Source organism: Ovis aries, chromosome X (assembly GCF_016772045.2).
Source record: "Ovis aries strain OAR_USU_Benz2616 breed Rambouillet chromosome X, ARS-UI_Ramb_v3.0, whole genome shotgun sequence".
NCBI lineage: Eukaryota > Metazoa > Chordata > Mammalia > Artiodactyla > Bovidae > Ovis > Ovis aries.
The window spans coordinates 102,835,796-102,856,830 of NC_056080.1; the positions used below are offsets into that span (position 1 = coordinate 102,835,796).

At 41.0% G+C, this 21,035-nt stretch overlaps 1 protein-coding gene across 2 annotated transcripts in view; it reads right to left on the reverse strand.

Moving 5' to 3' along the window:
* STK26 (serine/threonine kinase 26) overlaps positions 1-19,753 on the reverse strand; it is a 69,100-nt gene extending 49,347 nt beyond the window's left edge. Inside the window, exons 1-2 of one of the 2 annotated variants that reach the window (XM_060408424.1) lie at positions 19,619-19,753; positions 19,366-19,516 (exon numbers count right to left, since the gene is read on the reverse strand). In XM_060408424.1, the coding sequence (XP_060264407.1) occupies positions 19,366-19,407 (42 nt within the window). In that variant the 5' untranslated portion in view covers positions 19,408-19,516; positions 19,619-19,753. The remainder of the gene's footprint in view (positions 1-19,365; positions 19,517-19,618) is intronic. The other variant, XM_060408425.1, reaches the window with a different exon arrangement.
* Positions 19,754-21,035: the final 1,282 nt, after the last annotated feature.

Sequence of the window (21,035 nt, forward strand, 5' to 3'; positions counted from 1 at the left end):
CCCTCCTATGATGAAATCTTTGGCAGGAAGTTATCCTTCCATTTGTATTTGATTTCTGACTTTTAGCACAAGAAGATTACATTTACTCAACTGAAGGATGTTAAAACAAGATTCGAAGTCAATTCCTATTCCCACATGTGATTGACATGATAAACTTTACAAAGTTACAACTTTTGAGTTTTTTCCTTTCTACTGGGGAGCTCTTTGGGTAGCAAAAAAGCAATTCTTAAAATAGTATGGAGCTGTACTCAAAGGAAAGTTGTCAGGAACCATACACAAAAGCATGCATACCAGTGGCACATGCAAATCTGATTCTGGAAGCACATCTGTAATCACTATCAAACAGTCACAGGACTACTGTCTGTCCTGGAGAGTCTCGCATGATATCATACACTTATATAAAGATTAGAGGCCTCAAAGAGCCACAGTCTGTGTCTCATTCTGCTGAACACTGCTTTTAATTTAGTTGGTCTCAACACATATAGAAAGAAATGCACAATTCAATCATGGATCAGGTTTAACCATAAGCATTAAGATTAAAACTAAAGAGATTATTACTGAATAGACAGTATGTTACATAAATGTGCTCTGGGATTGATAACAAGCTTTAACTATAAAATATTCATTTGGAAAGGGGGGACAAGGCAAAGATTCTGCTAATATATAAATGATAAAACAGGGCATTATTTAATCAAATCTGCACAGGGCACTTTAACATGATGAACACTGAGAGCCTCATTTTATGCTATCCATACTGGAGGCAAAATTAAAGAATGTCATTCTAGCACTTTCAGAAATAAACACTTTGGGATAGAATCTAAGGTAGAGGCCCCTTAGAGCAAATATTGAACTATCATGGATAATGTTATGGTGAATCTTCAACACACTTATTAAAATGCATTGGATTAAAATAAAATTGATTTGCTCACTGTCTATCTTCCTTCTTGATGCAGAACTCCAATTAAAATCAATAGGTTTGAAGCTTGTAAGCACAGCACTAAATTATTAATACCATGAGTTCTTTTAGAAAATTAACACTGATTGAAAAAGTGTAATTTTACATAGACTTACCTTTTCATTCTTAATGAGAAAGTGGCTGCAGTATAATTTCCCTCCAACATTTCTCTCTTTAATCAAATCTATACTTTGAACAAATTTAATCAAATAGTATTTGCAAGGAGTTACCCAGTGGAATCTTAGGGCTAAGGAAATTTATCTCTTGGGTCCTACTGGCTTTAATATTCTTTGATCCCAAGAAAATGATACCAATGGCATGCTGGTGTCAATAGCAAACAATTTTAATCTTGTCAAACCCTATGAATGGACCAGAGAGGAGATTATAGAATACTCTAAAAGAAGGGTCTCCAGTTTTTCAACAATTCATTTTCCACTTTTCATTTCCCCAAAGTGAAAAATATCACGGTGTGTGTTTATATGTGTGTGGGGGGTAGGTGCATGGCTAAAAGAATAATGTTTATTGTTTTTTATGTCCCATCTACTTTAAAATAATTGTAGCAGTGTATTAATAAATAGGAATACACTCAGAAACCAAGTAAATGTGAATGTGTGGGTGTAACAGTTATACCTGAAAACCTAAGCTAAGAAAAAAGTGACATTCACTCAGTCACATCTGACTCTTTGCGATCCATGGACTGTTAGCCTGCCAAGCCCTTCTGTCCATGGAAATGCTCCATGCAAGAATACTGGAATATGTAGCCATTCCCTTCTCCAGGAGATTGTCCCAATCCAGGGACTGAACCTGGGTATCCTGCATTGCTCCCTGGGGGCTCAGAGGGTAAAGAATTTGCGTGCAATGCAGGAGATACAGGTTCGCTCTCTGGGTCAGGAAGATCCCCTGGTGGAATGCATGGCAACCCATTTCAGTATTCTTGCCTGGAGAATTCCAGGGACAGAAGAGCCTGGTGGGCTGCAGTCCATGGGATCGCAAAGAGTCAGACATGACTGAGTGAGTAACACTTTCACTTTCTCTTGCATTGCAGGCAGATTCTTTACCATCTGAGCCACCAGAGAAGCCCAAACTACCATAAATGAGCATAAAAGTGAGCCCTGTGCCTCGCACCATGATACACTCAACATATGTAAGAAATCAGCTTGCATCGCCAAATTTGTTACTTTAACAAAACAGGGGCTGGATTTCAACATCCTCACTGATGATGATTTTATTATCATTATTCCCTTTCCTCTGTACAGGAAATACCAGCTCATTTGGAAAAAAAACAAAAAATAAAGCCCTACATATTGCTGTATTTCCATTTTCCCAAAGAATTTCAGCTTAAATAACTCATCTTCTTTTTGTTATAAATTAGTATCTTCTCAAAGTTCATCAGCTTTCCCTGAACTAAAGTTTCTTAAACCAATCTCCATCCTGCCCCACTGTCAATAGCATTTGTGACTGTTCTAATTCCTACCCCTAAAGGTACATATTCACCAGTTAGTTTTTAATCCCCATTGATCTGTGTTTACGTTACTGAAATCTATTCATGTTACCAAAGCATAATATTAAAAAAATAATTTTCAGATAAAGGGGTGAATGCTACTGAAATTATGAGATATCTACTAATATGAGTTGAATTTTTTAATTTTTAAGAAATACTACTATAAACATAAGGCTGTTTACAATATTCTCCATACCACTACAGCTAGGATAATATATTTTATTAGTTGAAACATATTGTCCTGTTCATTTTGCAATCAACAAAACTGCAATTCTCCAACAAAGATAATCAACATCCAGTATGAAATCTGAATACATGTATGAAATCTGCTGCTGCTGCTGCTGCTAAGTCGCTTCAGTCGTGTCTGACTCTGTGTGACCCCCATAGACGGCAGCCCACCAGGCTCCCCCGTCTCTGGGATTCTCCAGGCAAGAACACTGGAGTGGGTTGCCATTTCGTTCTCCAATGCATGAGAGTGAAAAGTGAAAATGAAGTCACTCAGTCGTGTCTGACTCTTTGTGACCCCATGGACTGCAGCCCACCAGGCTCCTCCATCCACGAGATTTTCCTGGCGAGAGTACTGGAGTGGGGTGCCATTGCCTTCTCCGATGAAATCTGCATACATGTACAAAATCAGACTTTTTTTGTCCTCCAAAAAAATACACTATGTGATCTTTTTAGGAACTTTAGAGGATCACAGGATTTTAGAACTGAAAGTGATCTTTATAAAATGCTTGTCTTTTTTATTTTATAATGAGAGTTTTCTAGCTGGGGATGGGGTGGGGAGGGCAATGACAAACAAGTAACCTCAGGATGGAGACAAATGACAATGTTCCTTAATTAGTTTTTGAATTGCCATAGCCAAAATAAGCTTGATGAGCAATTCAAAGTAATTAAAATGTTTGAACAGTACACTACCCGAAAAGATCTCTGATCTACAACTTGAGCCAACTTGTACCCTATCATTTTACAGCCCTAACCAGAGATAAAGTACCATTCACCAAGCAAATCTTCACCGCCCACCCCAAAAGGACTCATACAAGATTTTGAAAAACACAACCTTAGAAGTTCCTTTGTCTTTTCTTGTCTTGTCTAATTTCATTTCCTTCCTTTCTTTCCCTTCTTGCCATCCAGTCTTAAAGCAAGCTCAGCCACCCAGTGAAGCCGTTCCTGACCATCTCAGCAGCCTCGTTTAACTCACCCATCCTAGAAATTTCTGAGCAGGTTAGCAGTGAGCTACTGAACGCATTCAGCAGATGAGTAAAAAAAAATAAAATCTGTGTTTCAGGTAGTTACGTTATGTCTGCACATTGCCTCAAGTGTACTTAGTGACAAGAGGCCCGCTCGCTACCTCTTGATAAAAGAAGGGATGATGTCTGACATTTTCCAAGAAAAAAACACTGCTTAGAACTTCACGATTAACTGAATATGGGGATAAAGGAAATCAGCAGCAAATTACAAAGAATGCCTGCTGGTCTTTCTCTCCCTTGGTAATTTTGTGATTTACCAATATATGTTTTATGGCTGATGGTACCTCCCCCACTGAATCAAGTAGTTAAGTGGCATTTGGTGCAGCCTGATTATTTCATATGCTATGATCTAATAATTTGAATGCATTTTTGATTAAGTACTATTCTTCTTACTGCTGACAAGGTACCTGAGATGTTAATTGTAGGGTGAAGACACTTACTCAGTACAAGGAGGAAACAAATGTGATTATATCTGACACTCTCTATTCACTTTCCTTCTCTAATAGATATAGCCCCTTAATTTAAAATAGTGATAAAAGCAATCAATGCCTTCCCTTATAGTCCTTTAAAATTTACTTCTATTTCTTGTTGTAGAAACTAAGAAAAACACTAAAATAAAATATATTTATATATACACATACATAATTTATTATTCATTATTGTTTCCAACACAACTTTCCACATCATTCAACTATTAAATATAGTTTTTGTTTAGAAAACAAGAACACATCTCCCTATTTACTATGATCTGGAGTCTTTCCTTGAATTAAGCATTATAATAATGGGACCAATATACAAGTCAGTTACCTCAACAAAGAGAAACTTTCCTAATATCTTACTGTATCCCTAATCCCACAGAAAGTACTATAAATTGCTTCCCTCCAGCAATTCTCAATGAGGTTCCATGCCCTAAGACAGGGTTTGGCAAACTTTTTCTATGAAGGACCATGTCGTAAATATCTTAAGGTTTTGTGGGCTAGGTACAGTCTGTGATCTCTGTCACATATTCTTTTTAAAGAACTCTCTAAAATTATTTTTAAAAAAAAAAGAATTTTTTTTTAGCTTTCAGCCTACACACAAACAGACTGCACTCAGGATTTGGCCGTTGGCTATAGCTTGCAACTGTTGCTCTACCAAATCTACTGTCTAATAAATAAACTCCTCTCTAGTGCATCTAGGATGGTTTTAGTTGTGTCCTTCTTGGCAGAATTGAGAAAACATTCACTCATATCATTGTCTCTGTTTTATGGTTCAAACAGTCCCAGTGGAGAAAGGTTGCATTAGATTAACAAACCTCTGAAAACACTACTGGAAGAAGGTGATCATTATTATTGTTTAAAAAATACAGGCATTCAAAAATATTTACAAGGGAGAATGAAAAATCCACATTTTTAAGGAAACTTCATTTTGTACAAAACAGAAGTCAAACATTATAGCCCCGCTCGCTACCTCTTAGAAATTTAATTACACATAGTACAAAAGTAACTACACATTAATTGCCTCAGTAGAAAATTAAGTACATCCAATTCACAATTTGCTTGGAATAAATATATGATCGCATATCTTTTATAAATAATAACCTAGTCCAGACTCCTGAGCAGAATCCCCAAGGCTCACAGTTTTACATTTGAGGAGATACATGCAGGCATTATTTCACGCTATAAAGGAACAGAACATACCATACTCTTCATTTTAGTAGTTAGGAGAAAACAATTTAGTGTCCTACTAGGAAAAAAAAGGAATTAAATTCTCAAGCTCTGGAATCACGTGGCCATATTAAATAAGAATATCCTGGAAAAGGAAACGGCAATCCACTCCAGTTTTCTTGCCTGGAGAATCCCATGGACAGAGGAGCCTGATGGGCTACAGTCCATGGGGGACACGACTGAGTGACTTTACTATACCTATACCATAATTTCGGAGAAGGCAATGGCACCCCACTCCAGTACTCTTGCCTAGAAAATCCCATGGATGGAGGAGCCTGGTGGGCTGCAGTTCATGGGGTCTCGAAGAGTCGGACACGACTGAGCGACTTCACTTTCACTTTTCACTTTCATGCGTTGGAGAAGGAAATGGCAGCCCCCTCCAGTGTTCTTGCCTGGAGAATCCCAGGGATGGGGGAGCCTGGTGGGCTGCCGTCTATGGGGTCGCACAGAGTCGGACACGACTGAAGCGACTTAGCAGTAGCAGCAGCATCCTTTCACAATATATGGATCATCTTTTGAGCTAAAGGGGTTTTTAAAAAATCATCTACAACTGTGCTTGCTCTTTCAATCAGGATCTTACCTACACTATGACGGTACAATGCACTATTAAAAAATAACGCCTAAAAGTAAACATATCAAAATGCTTCTGGTCATCCCAAAACACCTAGGTACGTGGATGGACAATAAGAGAAAGCTGTCTCTAAACCTGAACGTGGGGAGGGGCCTGCAATCCCTGGGCAGAATAGAATTTTTTTTGTTGTTTAATATGAAGACATTTATACCTTTTAAATTACTGGAGAGTTAAAAGGCAACAATAGTGCAGTATTTGGTATCCATAGGTCTTCTTAGAAAAAAGTAATGGACTACATGCTTCTCTAGAGGTCTTCTCTCAGCCAAGACATAAATCAACTGGTGCTAAAAAGTCATTAGGCAAACTTATTTTAAAGTAAATCTGAGATGCTACATAGCCTTGAAATGCTCCCCCAAAAACTATTTTAATCATTCCCTAAGGGAGAATTTTAAGGTCAGAACCCACTGGAGAAGTAACAATAATATCAATTCCAAGTCATTGGAAAGAAAGGTTTCTTCTCTTCAGCCTCCCCTCCCCCAAATAACAGCCCAAATTAGTTAAACAGAATCCAGTGATAATCTAGCACTTTTCCTTGTTAATGAAAAATATTCATTTTGCCTTCAGAGGCGGGAAAAGTCCACCCCAAATGACTGCAAGTGTCTAGAAACAATTTATTGGCCCAGTATGCACGTCCCCAAAATTGCACATCTTAAACAGAAAAGCAGCTGAAACCACCATCCCTATGATGTCAGCTCTTTCCCCTGATCTTTCACAAGCTTTCTCCCAACCAAAAGACTCTTTACATTTCTTGCCATAACAAATCAATTATGTAAATGTAACTTGTATCACAGAACTCATAAGCAATAAGAAAGAAACGAATTACTATTACCTCCCCAATTTCCTTTTCTGTTAGCTTTTTCTCCTCTCTGCAGAAAGCATAGAAATTTCCCATTCTAAAAAATATATAGAGAGAATTCTCAATCTTTAAAGCAAAAGACTATTTTTTCCCTTCCTGGGAAAATACTCTTTCTCTTCTTCCAGAGTCCAACACCTTTTCCCTCACCTACATTTTCTGTTTGCTCATGAGGCAGCAGTAATCCTCTGGTATTATAAAATTCTACCTTCCCTAAGCAGGGTTTACACTGCAGCCTTCAAAACGATGCCTGAACCTCAGCAGATAGAAGATCCATAGCAACAGCGGTAATAGTTTTTTTCACTTGCTATTACCAGAAATCACAGTCCAAAAAGACGATGATGGAGGTGTCACCTATGCTAAAACCTCAAAATTGATTCATTATTTAACTAGTCAAATCCCACGTTTTCATTTTATGTGCCCTTTGGAAAGCCTGAGACAGAGAACCAAAGAAAAAGATCTTTCAGTGACAGTCACCATTTTTCATGAAGAGATAAATAGTTTTTTTTTTTAAAGCAGCTCTCCTATACAAGATTTTGTCACTGAAACAGAATCCAATGCCCTATCCCCTCCATTCCCTATCACCCTAAAATCTACTGTAAAGTACCTATAACAACGATAACTTCAAAATAAGAGCTTAGACAATGATCGCAAGTTCCTGTTAACCAGAAGTCATTTGTATACTACTCACATGCCTCTGATTTTGCTAATAGGCAAACAGATTTATACTTATCAAAAGCAGTTCCTTTGATGCAATGGTTCTTTGTAAGACTATTCTATGGGAGAAATTAAGCAGAGAATTGAGAATCTTGATAATACCATCCTACGTAATGTTCAATTCAATTCTAATTCACTAAAATAGATTAACATTGGTACTAAACTTCATTAAAAGTTGTTTACCATGATCTGTTTCCTATATGGAACTGACCGCTGTGAGTCCATTTTCTTTAAGAACAGTAATAACTTAAATATTAAATACAGCAAAAAGAACTAGTCATGATAAAACCGCAACATGTGTAGAATCCTGGAAACCCTGTTAAGTGTGTAGACATAGGTACATATAGACATATGTATTTGTCTTTCATAAATACATATTTAAGGATTTTTAAAATCTTTTTAAAGGTGATAAAGAATTCTATATATTTTCTATATAATAAAAATACTTAGCAAATCCATGGATACTGTAATTTCTACTGAGTACATACTTTTTACATCAATGTTACTGAATTTCTTTTATATGCAGACCGTCTTATATGACATTGCCAAATCATAATTTTCTGCTTCTTGAACTTAGTGATCATCCTATCTTTTACTCATTTTTATTTTGACAATGCACTTTTTTACTTTAAATAGTTATGTCTAAAATTGGTACAGATGACTAAATACTGGCCAAAGTTGAACCTTATTTTGTTGAACAGATTTTGAAGGTTTTTCAAACACAAAATATACTCCACATATGATATACATTGCATGTGCATATAACATGGCCCCAATGACTTTTTCCCCATAAAAACATAATTTACCATACAGAGTAACGAAAAATGGATCACAAAAGTAATTTAAGTACCCTGGAAAAGAGATAGCAACCCCATAAGAGATGTGAGGAATAAGGTAAACTTATAATTTTAAACTCAAACAAATTATATTCCCTAAAGGGGAAGAAAGCCCTCAAGAAACTTATTTTAATGGTAACTAAATATCACCTGAAATGTGTGTGTTTAAAGGCTCATTTCTACACATTTTTGAACATCTTCACTGGGGCCAAATCTTTGATTCTCAAGGATAATTTTGGTTTGGTTGGTTGTGTGTTCATTTTGATATTGAAAAGTGACTTAGGTCCAAAGCTGGTGAATGAAGTGGGGGATCAAGTTTGCTCACATTGTTTGGTGTTGGCAAACTCATTAAATGGGCCCATTTGCTTCTCTTATTTCCAGTTCCAACCCTTTGTTTGTAGCTTAGTCAGTAAAAAATCTGCCTGCAGTGCAGGAGGCCGGGGTTCGATCCCTGGGTTGGGAAGATCCCCTGGAAAAGGAAATGGCAACCCACTCCAGTATCCTTGCCTGGAAAATCTCATGGACAGAGGAGCCTGGTGGGCTGCAGTCCATGGGGTCACAAAGAGTCTGGCATGACTGAGCTACTAATACTTACTTCCTTATTTAATCCTTTGTTTAAACTGAGCTCTAGGCTTTCCTACAGGATACTTGTTGGCAGATGGTAATATATTAATCTGACAGGTATAGAGAATATTTTAGAGGGCAGAAGATGGAGTCAGAAAGGCCATTTAGGAAGTGGTTTGATATTTCCTTAATGATTCTGAAGCAACTTCCTCTCCCCTCCAAGAATTTCCATATGTAAACACAAGTTGGCTTTGGAATGTGATGACCGAATGGGTATTTTTGACATAATAGCAGCTCAGAGTTAATACTTTCAGGTTTTTTTTTTTGGGGGGGGGGGTGGATAATACAGAGTGAGGGAAAGAAGTTCTATACAAAAAAAAAGATGAGATGTGTAAAAATTGGAAAAAGTTTTTTAAATGTCTATCTTTGGGGTAAATAGTGCCACTCACTGTCATTTAGGAAAGTGGCATTTTATTTCTCTTTAGCCAATTTGCATTTTCACAAGTATAAGCATAAATAGATTTCATGTACTTAAGAGAAGTGTTTACATTTGAAGGTAAGAGCATTTACTGAACTGTCAAACCTATCTGGATCAAGGGACACAGAAGTGATGGTTGACAGTGAGATTTTGAAAGCTATAAAAATTAATACAAAATTGAGTTCAGCTTCTTGGAAGGATGACTGAAAATCATGTTATTTTGATCTCTCACAATTTCATCTACTCTCTCTCTCTCTCCAGGTAGCACTTCCCATCATCCTCTTCATTCCTGAACTAACCTGTTACTACTTGCTTCTGCTTGGTTGTGTAGCCAGTGTTACAAATTCAACAGTTTAAAAAAAAACAAAAACATTTTCTCCCAAACTCAGCCATATCTTTGAGTCTTTACTGTCATGTTTTTCCCCTTCCCATGTCCAATCAATCACCAAGGTCTGGCAGTCTTCCTTGAGTGGTACTCAGAGTGGTCCCCAGACCAGCAGAGCAGTTGGGAACTCATTAAAAATGCAAGCTCATGGCCACTGCAGACCTACTTGAATCATAAAACACTGGAGCTGGGGCCTGGCAATCTGTGTTTTAAAAAGCATCCAGGTAGTTCTGATACATGCTCAAGCTTGACCATCACTGCCCTAGATCACACCCTTAACAACTAAAGCCTGGGCTATTACAATATCCACTTATTATATCTAGCCTTTCTCCAACCCAGACTGTTAGGTTACAAGCCTAATCTTCCAAAACCAAACAATAAACCACTGCTTTGATCAGTTCACTTTCTTGATTAAAAAAAAAAAAAAAAAGTACACCTTGTTGTAGGTTGAGTTAAAAATAACTGGCTCAGTCAGGCATTCAAAGAAAGTGAAAGTTGCTCAGTCCTGTCCAATTTTTTGCGACCCCATGTACTATACAGTCCATGGAATTCTCCAGGCCAGAATATTGGAGTGGGTAGCTCTTCTCTTCTCCAGGGTATCTTCCCAACCCAGGGATTGAACCCAGGTCTCCCACACTGCAGGTGGATTCTTTACCAGTTGAGTCACCAGGGAAGCCCTCTGGCATTCAAAGCCTTTCATAATTTGGTCTTGACATAGTTCACGGTAACCTCTGTTATAGAAGGAACTTTGTATGTGCCCCTTTATGCCTGTTCTCCTGCCAGTCTCCCACTCTCCTTTAAGGGTCTGTTCAGGGCTGCTTTGCCTAGAAGCAATGTAGGGCAGTGGCAAAAACACATGTGCCTAGTATAAAGGTGTTGTATAAATGATAGTTCCCTTCCTTAAATTGATCTTCCTTAGAATGCTGCTGCTGCTGCTAAGTCGCTTCAGTTGTGTCCAATTTTGTGCAACCCCAGAGATGGCAGCCCACCAGGCTCCGCTGTCCCTGGGATTCTCCAGGCAAGAACACTGGAGTGGGTTGCCATTTCCTTCTCCAATGCATGAAAGTGAAAAGGGAAGTGAAGTCGCTCAGTCATGTCCGACTCTTTGCGACCCCATGGACTGCAGCCTACCAGGCTCCTCCGTCCATGGGATTTTCCAGGCAAGAGTACTGGAGTGGGGTGCCATTGCCTTCTCTACCTTGGAATGCTACTATGTCCATTTCTATCTCATTTGGTATTCATTACTATTGCCTGGAGAATTCTAAGGACAGAGGAGCCTGGCAGGCTATAATCCATGGGGTCGCAAAGAGTTGGACATGACCGAGTGACTAACACTATGACTATATGACTGACTATTGCTCTGCATTGTTAGATCTTTAAATGTGCAGATGTCTAACCTTTTCAGTTACAGTATAAACTTCTTGACTTCTTTACACTTTGTGTGTTTCAGAGATAGGTATCAAGCACTATGTCCTACATCACGTAGGCCTTCCAAACTTTGCTGCTAATAATTTTCCAGCTTAAATCACCCTTTGGTGTTTCATGAAGACTAAATGTGTAAAAACATTAAACCTGGATCACCAGTATCCAACTTGGGAAGTCTATTATATTACCATTAACTGACAGAAGGAGCACATCAGAAGGCTCAGAGCAAAGTTCAGACAGAGGATCTGAAATAAAACTACAGAAGCAAACAGGACCCTAAATAATGAATTCGCTAACTGTTCTTCTCATGGGGTCAGAAGCACTTGAAAAGCACACAGTTGAAGTATGCTTCTTCCCCTGAGGCTGCTAGACACACTGACTACAGCCTCCTTAACCATAAGAGGTCAAGGTTCTATTTTCTATCCCCATACTTCGTAGCATGTGTGCATGCTTTGCTGATTGGTTTCTTTTATGCTTCTACTTAAAGTTAAGACAGGCAGCAGGAAATTGTGACCAGGGGGTCCAGAAACTTTTCCAGCTCTAGGGGGCAATAATAATGATGAACCTAGGTTCTGGGAAGAAATTATGACCTCTTGGTTTCTACTGGCTCAGTTGCCCCAACTTTTCTTGCATTAAAACCAACTTATGCCCCACCTGATTATCTATGTTGCCCATCCCTTCCCCACCACCCACTGCTGTTTTATTTATACTACAGTGCAGCAAGCAGTTAAATCCTAGCATAATATAACATACTGTAAAGTGATATGTCCCAAAGCCAATGGTTTAATGGAAAGCTGGGGGAGGGGGATAAAAAGACACTCACAGAGCTACGCAAAAATGCATTTTCAAAGAAAAATCTGGATGCATCTAGATGTTCTTGAAGTCCTTCCTCCACCTGCCAAAAATTCACTCCTTGGATTGTTACCAGACTCTACTGAAATCTGGTAGAGTAATTCACTAGTGTGCTTAGAAATTCCCTAACATATCTACTGTGGTATGGATTTCAAATCCAGTAAAACTTCATTAAATTGATACTGGGAAGCAACTTCTATGATTCAAAGCAACTGTTATTCTTCAGCTAGACACACTATTGTTCTGTAATAAACAAATTGAAAAATTCAATGATGGGTGATTTAAACCCTACTTTTTTCAGTCCTTCGCATTTTAAATTGATCGGGTTTTACAGATTTTTCCTCACTTAAAAAAAAATACCACTAAGAACACTATCTCTTGTTACAAGGATCTTAATGAAATATTGAAAAGGTTTTGTTCTGTAAATGTTTTCCATGAGAAAAAGATAAAAACACAGTGCCTTGGATTTCCTCAGCAGTGCCTTCGTGAAATTACTTGATCACAAAGGAGGAAAGTGGACCTTCAAAAAAAGATAATTAGGATATTTTTAACCTGTAGACCTAAGCTGTCTACAATTTTGTTTACTCTAGTCCCCAGGAAGGGTGAACCACGGTTTTGTTCATATTTTGCTAGAATATCCAAAGCTGTTGTACCAATGGCTAATCTGGTATTTTAGGATGCGGGTCATTCTAATCCATGACTGTAGGATAAATGAAGGGAAAAGAAAGCTCAGTGGGTTGCTGTCAGAGGTATGCTGGAACAAGTCCAGAAGAGGCTGACAGGGAGTAAGCTCTATTCTCAGTGAAAGGTGATGGGGAGAGACAAGCAGGAATAGAGGGGAAGGATGGGATCTGCTTGGCACTAGGTCTCTTGGTTTCTCTGAATGTGCATTTCAGAAGATCTGCTTGAATTATATGGGATTTGGGGGAGGGACAACATCCATGGGATAGGTCACACAGTGAGCCATTAAACAAAGACACCTCAATATCAGTGAAATTTATCAGATTCTTTCTAATATGACAGCTGGGACAGAGAAGTAAAGAGGTTTTATTTATTTGTTTGTATTTTTTTTTTTGACAGGGGGACACAGGCAAGGGACAAATGGTTATTTTTCTCAAAGACATAAATTTGTCTGAAATCAGCCCTAGCTACTAGGGGAGCAATGAGGGCTCCTCTTTCTCTCAAAGGTCTTGGAAGACAAGAATAAGAGTTTCAGTGCGTGGACAGCTGATTAGTTCCCAGTATATTTTGTTAGACCTATCACATATAATGCATTTTTAGTAAGTAGAAAATGTCTTCAGTGTGCACACATAAATTAGCCTTCACGATCTACAAGAATTCAAGCAGAACACAATATATTTACAAAAACAGAATGGAAAAGTCAGAAATTTCTAGTCTATATGTACTGTACTCATGAACCAACACTTTTACACATAATTCATACCTAATGGAAAAGAGAAGTAAAATAGATGGTCCCTGCCTGTAAGAAATTTACAACCTAGTTTGAGAGACAAGTATAACATATATAATTAGGAAAAATCTAAGGCAGTATATAAACCAAGGACTGGACTGTCTGCTATTGACAAGGGATATAATAGGTGCTGGAAAATGGGAGTGATTACTGTAGTCTGGAATGTTCAGAGAGAGTTCATGGAGAAAGTAAGATGGAGACCTTGAAAATCAGGTAGGGTCTGGCCATTCAGTGATTACTGAATTGTAACTGGCATGGTAGAACAAAACAGCTTTCTTGTTGGGGAGTAGAAATAACTAAGTATAGATCTGTAGAGAGGAGCCAGATGACAGGAAGTCTGGAAAGCTGAGCAGAAGACTTCAGGTCTGGTGGTGGTGGTATTTGTGTGGGTGTTTTGGGGTGGGGGTGGGAGACTGGATTTCAATAGGAAAACTGTAGGTTACCAAGCAGGAGTGAGAAGAGATAATGACAGTGTTTTCATGTGATTAGCCTAGCATTGTTTGGCAGAATGAACTGCCCATATACATCATAACACCTTTGATGAAAGAGTTCAAAATATACTCCACAGATGATAGTTAACTCATCCTAATAACATTTCATAGAGGCAAAGGAAACGCAGCTTTTATTATTCCCCACTTTGTAGATGATGTGCTCAAGGTCACTGAATAAACGAAAGGCAGAATAAAAAACCCCACAGGATCACAACATTCAGTGGTTCCTAGGTACCGGCTAAATTATATTATCTTATTTGCTATGACTCAGGCAATGGAGGTACATGATGGACCTTTGTCCTCTTGTGCCATTTTTAGACCCTCCTTAGTGTTCAAGGCACATGTCCTACCATGAGCAATTCCTGTTTACTCTCTGTTCAGCCCCAGCCTGCTTACCCCATACTTTGCAACTACCTCCAACTCTCCCAGCTAAGAACTGTCTTTGATCATTCTGATTCAGCTAGTCTTCTCCCATCATCAGCAACATATTCAACATCTCTGTATCAATCACCTACCAACCAAGACAATGGTTTGGGTTTACGTATTAGTGCAAGCACTGCTTTCTATTTCTTTCTATCTCAAATTACAAAGCTGATTAGTCCCTTCAGAAGGTGGAAGGAAGGTAAGAAACCTACATACTAGATTCTGACACCAAGCTGAATTCCTTCTCCAATTTAGGTTTCATGATGAGAGTAAAATAAAGAATTCCTCCCCCACCCCCAGTTAACTCCTTCCTGATCCTGACGCATTTGCTCATCCCCGAATGCATCTTAAATCACCATTCCTTTTCTTACAATCCTCCACCTTAGCTTCCTGCCTCATGAGGGCCTTCACTCCAACATGCTCTCTGACATTATGACCTCTCCCTCCTTCGTGGCTCCCATCCTTCAGTTTCAAGTAAAGAAACCGGCCAAAAGTAAATGCTCAGTAAATGTCTGATGAATGACTAAGGTTCCAGATCTATCTCTTCAAGTATTCGCTTGACATTTTAAAACTGGCTTTACTGAGGCATGTTTATATACAAAAAAAACTGTACATATTTAATGTATACAATTTGATGGGTTTGTACATATACATACACCTTTGAAACCATCTCCACAGTCAAGGTAACAGACATACAGCTCTACATTTTTGTCATCCTGCTGTTACCTCAAACTTCACAAGCCTGCAACAGAAATCATTAATATTCTACCAGATCTGACTCTTCTCCCTGACCTTCCAGCTTTTTTTGGATGTACCATAATTGTCCCAGTTCCCCATATTCGATATCACAATGGCTTCAATGCTTTCTTCTGTACCTGGCTAATTTTAAGTCTAGTAATTATATGTACTCATAGTACAAGGCATATGGAAGGCAATCAGTCAATGCAAGGTCCATTGCATCTGTATAGATATGACAGCCTCATTGAAGTAGCCTCAGTTGATCAAACTACCTGAAGTTTCTCAATCCTCCACTTCATCTACTCATCCAATCTTAAGATTTCTCTTCCTATATATAACTTTGTTCATTAAGCCTTTCTTACTTAACAATAGTGGCTAGTCCGAAGGCCAAACCCTTCCCCAGCATTCAAGAACTGCCACAATCTGGACCCAATCAAGTCTTCTAATCTTACCTCCTACTATTTCTCTATTGCAATTCTTCATCATAGTCCAAGTGATTTTTATCCCATGACCAAGATTATACAGACCCTAACAATCTTTTGGGGGCAAGACTTCAACTCTTCCAGTCAAAACCCTCTGTTACAGAGTAAGTATCATAGATTTTGCATTATTTCATGTTTCATGTACTAGATTTAATTCCCCAACAACATTTTAAGATCTTTAAGGGCAGGCATTGTGTAGCATACTTCTGTATCCTTCCCAGAACCCAGCAACTAGGTTCACCAATGCAAGAAAAGGTTTTCCACCTCTTAGATAAAAGTATTCAATAATGTGTTCATTAATCCTTAACCTTCATTTCCATCTCACATCTAAAATAACAACCGTTTAAAAACCGTACCACCTTGATCATATTTAAAGATACGTGAAGGCTAATGTTTAAATTCTTTAGCACGAAGTTAAAAAAATTCTTTCACAAGAGGCATAACATAATAACAGTTAGTACTCTAATTCAACATTTAATTTCATTCTCTCACCCACACTTTATGAAAGATTTAACACCCAATTTAGAACACTTGTCTTCATAAATACTCATGCAGTTTCTAAGGGGAAATATCTTAAACTTAAGTATGATTTACAACTGTGAACTTCAAAGAAACAACATGTTTTAAATCATTAAAGAGTAAATATTTGAGTGGAAAGAAACAGGTTTGTTGGTTTATTTTGTTTAAGTTGTGCTTTAAATATTTTTCAAGAGTTCAGCTCCTGGTATGGAAAATTCCTTTAGCGATATACTACAGAAATAAGCACAAATTAAGCATCAAAAAATTCATATCCTTTACATTTGGTGTAATATGGCAAACATTTCATTACCACAATATTAAGAAATATTAACAATACGAGTCTGAATAACTAATTCATAAGGAAGGGTTTTAACTGGACCAAATCCTGGGTTTTCTTTCGTCACTCCAAGTTTCTTTTCTATTTTAAACTAGAGGCAACAGAAATTTCTTTGTTTGAATGTCAGGAATGCTGGAAGTCTTAAGTGATAGAACAGGTAGCTCGACTTCACGTCTCTCCTCAGGGGGAGAAAAACACTGCGGGTAAAGTAATTTTGTTTTTATTTCTGGAAAAATCATTTTTCCATCAATCTTCATAATTCCCTAAAATAAACTGTTAAAAAGTTACTGGCCGGTCGACCACTTCACCCTGATTTGTGGAAATACTATACATTAATTTCAGGAACACATGGCTAACTCAAGTTTTCTCACTACTGTGAAGATCTAAAAGTTGCTCCTAACTCTTGCAGAAAAAATTTTTACAAGCTCGTGATATATTCCTGCATCTCATTTTCACTACTTTTAAACAAAAGAATAGTCACAGTAGTCTAGGCATGAGAGTCACGCTGCTAATCATCAAATTTGTTTTTAGGATACCCCACAATTTTAACTGTGGAAAACCTGTTTGTTGCCCCAAATGCTTAAGAACCACATCTACAGAGAGCATGGAAATAAGAAGGTAAGAATTTACCATTTCATTCAGACAGAGACAGTGACAAGTATTCCTCTCTTCTTGGCAAATGTTGAGATGATTGCCCTTCCCAAAGCCATCACAACTTTGGGTAGGAATAAAATGAAAGGCAGAATTTATCATTTAAAATATGAGACTCACATTCTAACCCACCTTAATGAAGATTTTTAAAAATTAAAAAATTCAAAAGATAGGGAAATCAGATAATGAAACAAAGCAAGGAGCCATAAGAAATACTGAACAGTAAGGAGTTCCTAAACCATGTAAATCAAATAAAGCCAAATCAAATAAGGACCAGAAACCATATAAATCAAATAAAGTCAAGACAAATGAAATAAAGACCAGAAACCATTTTCTCCTCAGCACGCAGGGTTCCCCAGAATCAAACTTGATCGGGAGGTGCTCACTCTGCTGACGCACGCACGCAGGCAGCGCGTGCACACAATGGAGCGAGGAGTACTGAGACACTCAGAGACAAACTTCACATGCGGACTCTTCTACTCCCCAAAGGAAAGGAGAGCACGGTGGGAAAGTTTCCCCACTTTCTTCCACATCAGACAGAGCAAAACTGTAGTTGATAAGGCAAACTACTAATTCTCTCGACATAATCAAAGGCAGAACTGAATGAATGGGGTGAGGGGCAGTGGCTGGGGGGAAGGAGGGAGGGAAGGAGAGGGTGGCGTGAGAAGAAGGAAGTTTGAGGCATTTTGTAAAGCTTGAATGGATTAACCTTTTAAAAGGCCCTAATGTCTCGCATTTCCCTTTTGCTTCCTTTTCTTTTTTTTTTTTTTTTTTAATGAACTACATCGATTTCCTGGGACTCAACCCAGACTTATCCTATATTTAGCTGAAAGGCCTGGTGCCTAGGACACACAGGAGTCCTAAGTTAGATATATGTCCGATACAAACAGTCCTTTGGGGGGAAAGCACTTTAAAAATCACTTTTTTCGTGTGATCATGCATCAAATATGACCAACTGTTATTTTTTTTAAGATGAATTCCATGCATTATTTAGTAAATTAAGGCCCCAATCCATGGCGCTTTGATTTCTACTAGCAACATAGCTATTTACCAAACATTTTTTTCTGAACTTAGAAAACGTTTGCTTTCACATTTTTAGAAGATAATGAGGCTTAAGTGCTTCTAGTCTTTTACCTATTCATAAGTGGGGGTGTTTAGGCTGTCTAGCAAAGGAAAAAAAATAAAACGTGAATGCTTAAAAGCTACTCAACTTGGATAACATTTAGTAGATAGCTTGAAATGCACCGATTCAAAAACCTAACAATGCAGAAAGTTTGTGGACATAGCTTGTTTCTTCTTTAATAAAATGAAAATGTAAGGGGGGAGGGCTGGTAAGATGTAAAAGATAAAAAGTTAGGTCCCAGGCCGTAATATCTTGTCGTCCAGGACAAAAAGCTTTGCAACAACCACACTGCCACAGCCCTCCGGTGGGAAAGGCTGGGGGCGGGGGCGGGGGCGGGGGCGGGGGCGGGGGCGGGGGCGGGAGAGTCATCACCACCGCTGCTCTAACTTAGGACCCTGCGTTTCTCACACCCCACTACGGGCTGCGCCCGGTGGGGGGAGCGAGACACAACTTGGCCCCAAAGCAGCAGCCCCAAAAGGGGAAAAAAGTCACCTCGCTCTTTGCTCTACGCACACAGGAAGAGCCCAATTCAAAGCCGCCACCACCGACACCCCCTTGCCTTGCTCCGCCCCAACTTGTGTGTGTGTGTAAGCACCACTTGCGTTTTACCCAACGAATTCCGAGACACCTCCATCTCTTCCAAGTGAAGTGCTTCCATTCCCACCCCCACAAGCGCACCAGCTCAGCCGGCGCAGGTGTCCCGCCCCTGCCTGTTTTAACACCCCCCCCGCAGCCCCCGGCATCCCCAAAGAGCCGCGCGCCCCAGTCCCTCCGCGCCCGGCCGGCACACTGCACCGCCTAGCTTACACGCCGGGAAACACCGAGAGCTCTCCGTCCGGGTCACCTGGCCGGAGCGCCCGGCCCGGCTTCGGTCGGGGAAGCCCCGGGCCGCCTCTCGTCGCCGGCGCCCAGCGCGGAGCGCGCCCCGAGCTCCCGGGCAGTCACGTGGACGGCGGGGGCGGCCCGGGCGTCCTCACCTGCATCCCGGGCACTTGGACCGCCACCGGTGAGTGGGCCATGAAGGCGAAAGCGGCTCCGCGCGGCTTCGGCGGCGGCGGCGCCTCGGGCTGCGACTGGCTCCTCCTCCGGGGGTAGGTCGGCGGCCCTCTCAGGCTTTTCGACCCGGGCCTGGAAGGACACACACGAGTTGGGTGACAGGGCGGGGGGCGCGCGCGGCCCGGGGCCGGGAGGTGGGCGGTCCGCCGCGAGGCTCCCCGGGACTCAGTCTACCTTTCTGGCGCCCGCCCGCCGCTCTGGCCGCCGCCTCCGCTGCCGCTGCTGTTGCTCCTGAGCGCCCGACGCCGTGTGTGGCAGTGGCCGGGACCTGGGCTCCAGTGATGCCGCTCGTCTGCGCCTCGCCGCTTTAGGAAGAGGAGGTGGAGGCGCCCCAGCCACCCGCCCGCTCGCCGGGCCCGGGAGGCGGTTGGGGGCGGTTCCGCCGCTGGCCCTGCCCCCGCCCCGCCGCCGGGCGGTGTCAGGAGAGCTAGGACTGCGCTGGGAAGGGGCTCGGCTGGGGCTCCTGGAGCCCGACAAGAGGGAGGCTCTCCTGGCCCACGGAGAGGAGAGCTCGGGGACTGGAGGGCGTGGAGCACGGCTCGGCCTGGAGAGAGAAGGGAAGAGTTCGGGTGACCCGCGGGGTCCGAGGGCGTCCCGGGCGCGGCCACGTTGCAGGCAGGCTTGCGAGGGCACGGGCGGCGCAGCCTCGGAGAAGTGTTGAGTTGAAACTTGGCGGGCGTCGGAATTCCTTCTCGAGTCCTCGACGTGGTCGAGGGCGGGGGCGCAGAGAGCCGCCGAGTCCGAGTCAGCGGACCCCTGCTCTCCCCCGCGTGTCCCCAGCTGGGGCCGCGCCGCTGGGCGGGGTCCGTGGCCGCTCTCCTCTTTCCGGATTCCCCGCCCCCCGTCAGGCTTCAGGTGCCTTAGAACTGGGGTTACCCCTACCTCTTGGGCTACCAGTTGGGCGGTTGTGGGGGAGGGCGATCAGACTGGGGCTTCTCCGCATCACAAGCACGTGTAAGAGAGACGGAAGTTGGAAAACAGATGGCACCTAGGCAGAAAAATGAATGAGGAAATAGAGGCCTGGGAAATGAGATTGGGTCATTCGCAGGACGTATTATTGAATTCAGCATACAGAGCAGTGGTTTCGGCAAGTCCCTGCCTCCACCCCATTTGAAGTTCCACTCCAGCAGGGAGGTAGACTCTTCGGAGAGTAACCTAACAGTAACGAGATTAAAAATAATAATAATAGCAATTGCAGTCATCTCATTAGGAAGGCACCTTTGGGAAACCACAAGTGCCAGTTTAAAATGAGGATGGAGTTCCCTGACTTGCAGGTTATTGTAGGGCTGTACCCACCATGGTGTTGGGGCTCTGGCAGACGAGAAATGTTTCTCTTGTTCCTTTTGAATCTGTCTCAAAAGATAGCATGTCATTGTTATCAATATATTTAGCTATCGTTAATGAGTTCCATTTTCTGTCAGGGACCGCTAAGTGCTATGTGTGTGTGTGCGTGTGTGTGTGTGTGTGTGTGTGTGTCTTGCCTTACTGAATCTTCACAAGGGCCCTCTGAGGTCATATTACCTTTCTTCCATTTTACTGAAATGCAAAAAAAGGCTCAGTGAGCTTGAATAATTTGACCCAAATATCACAT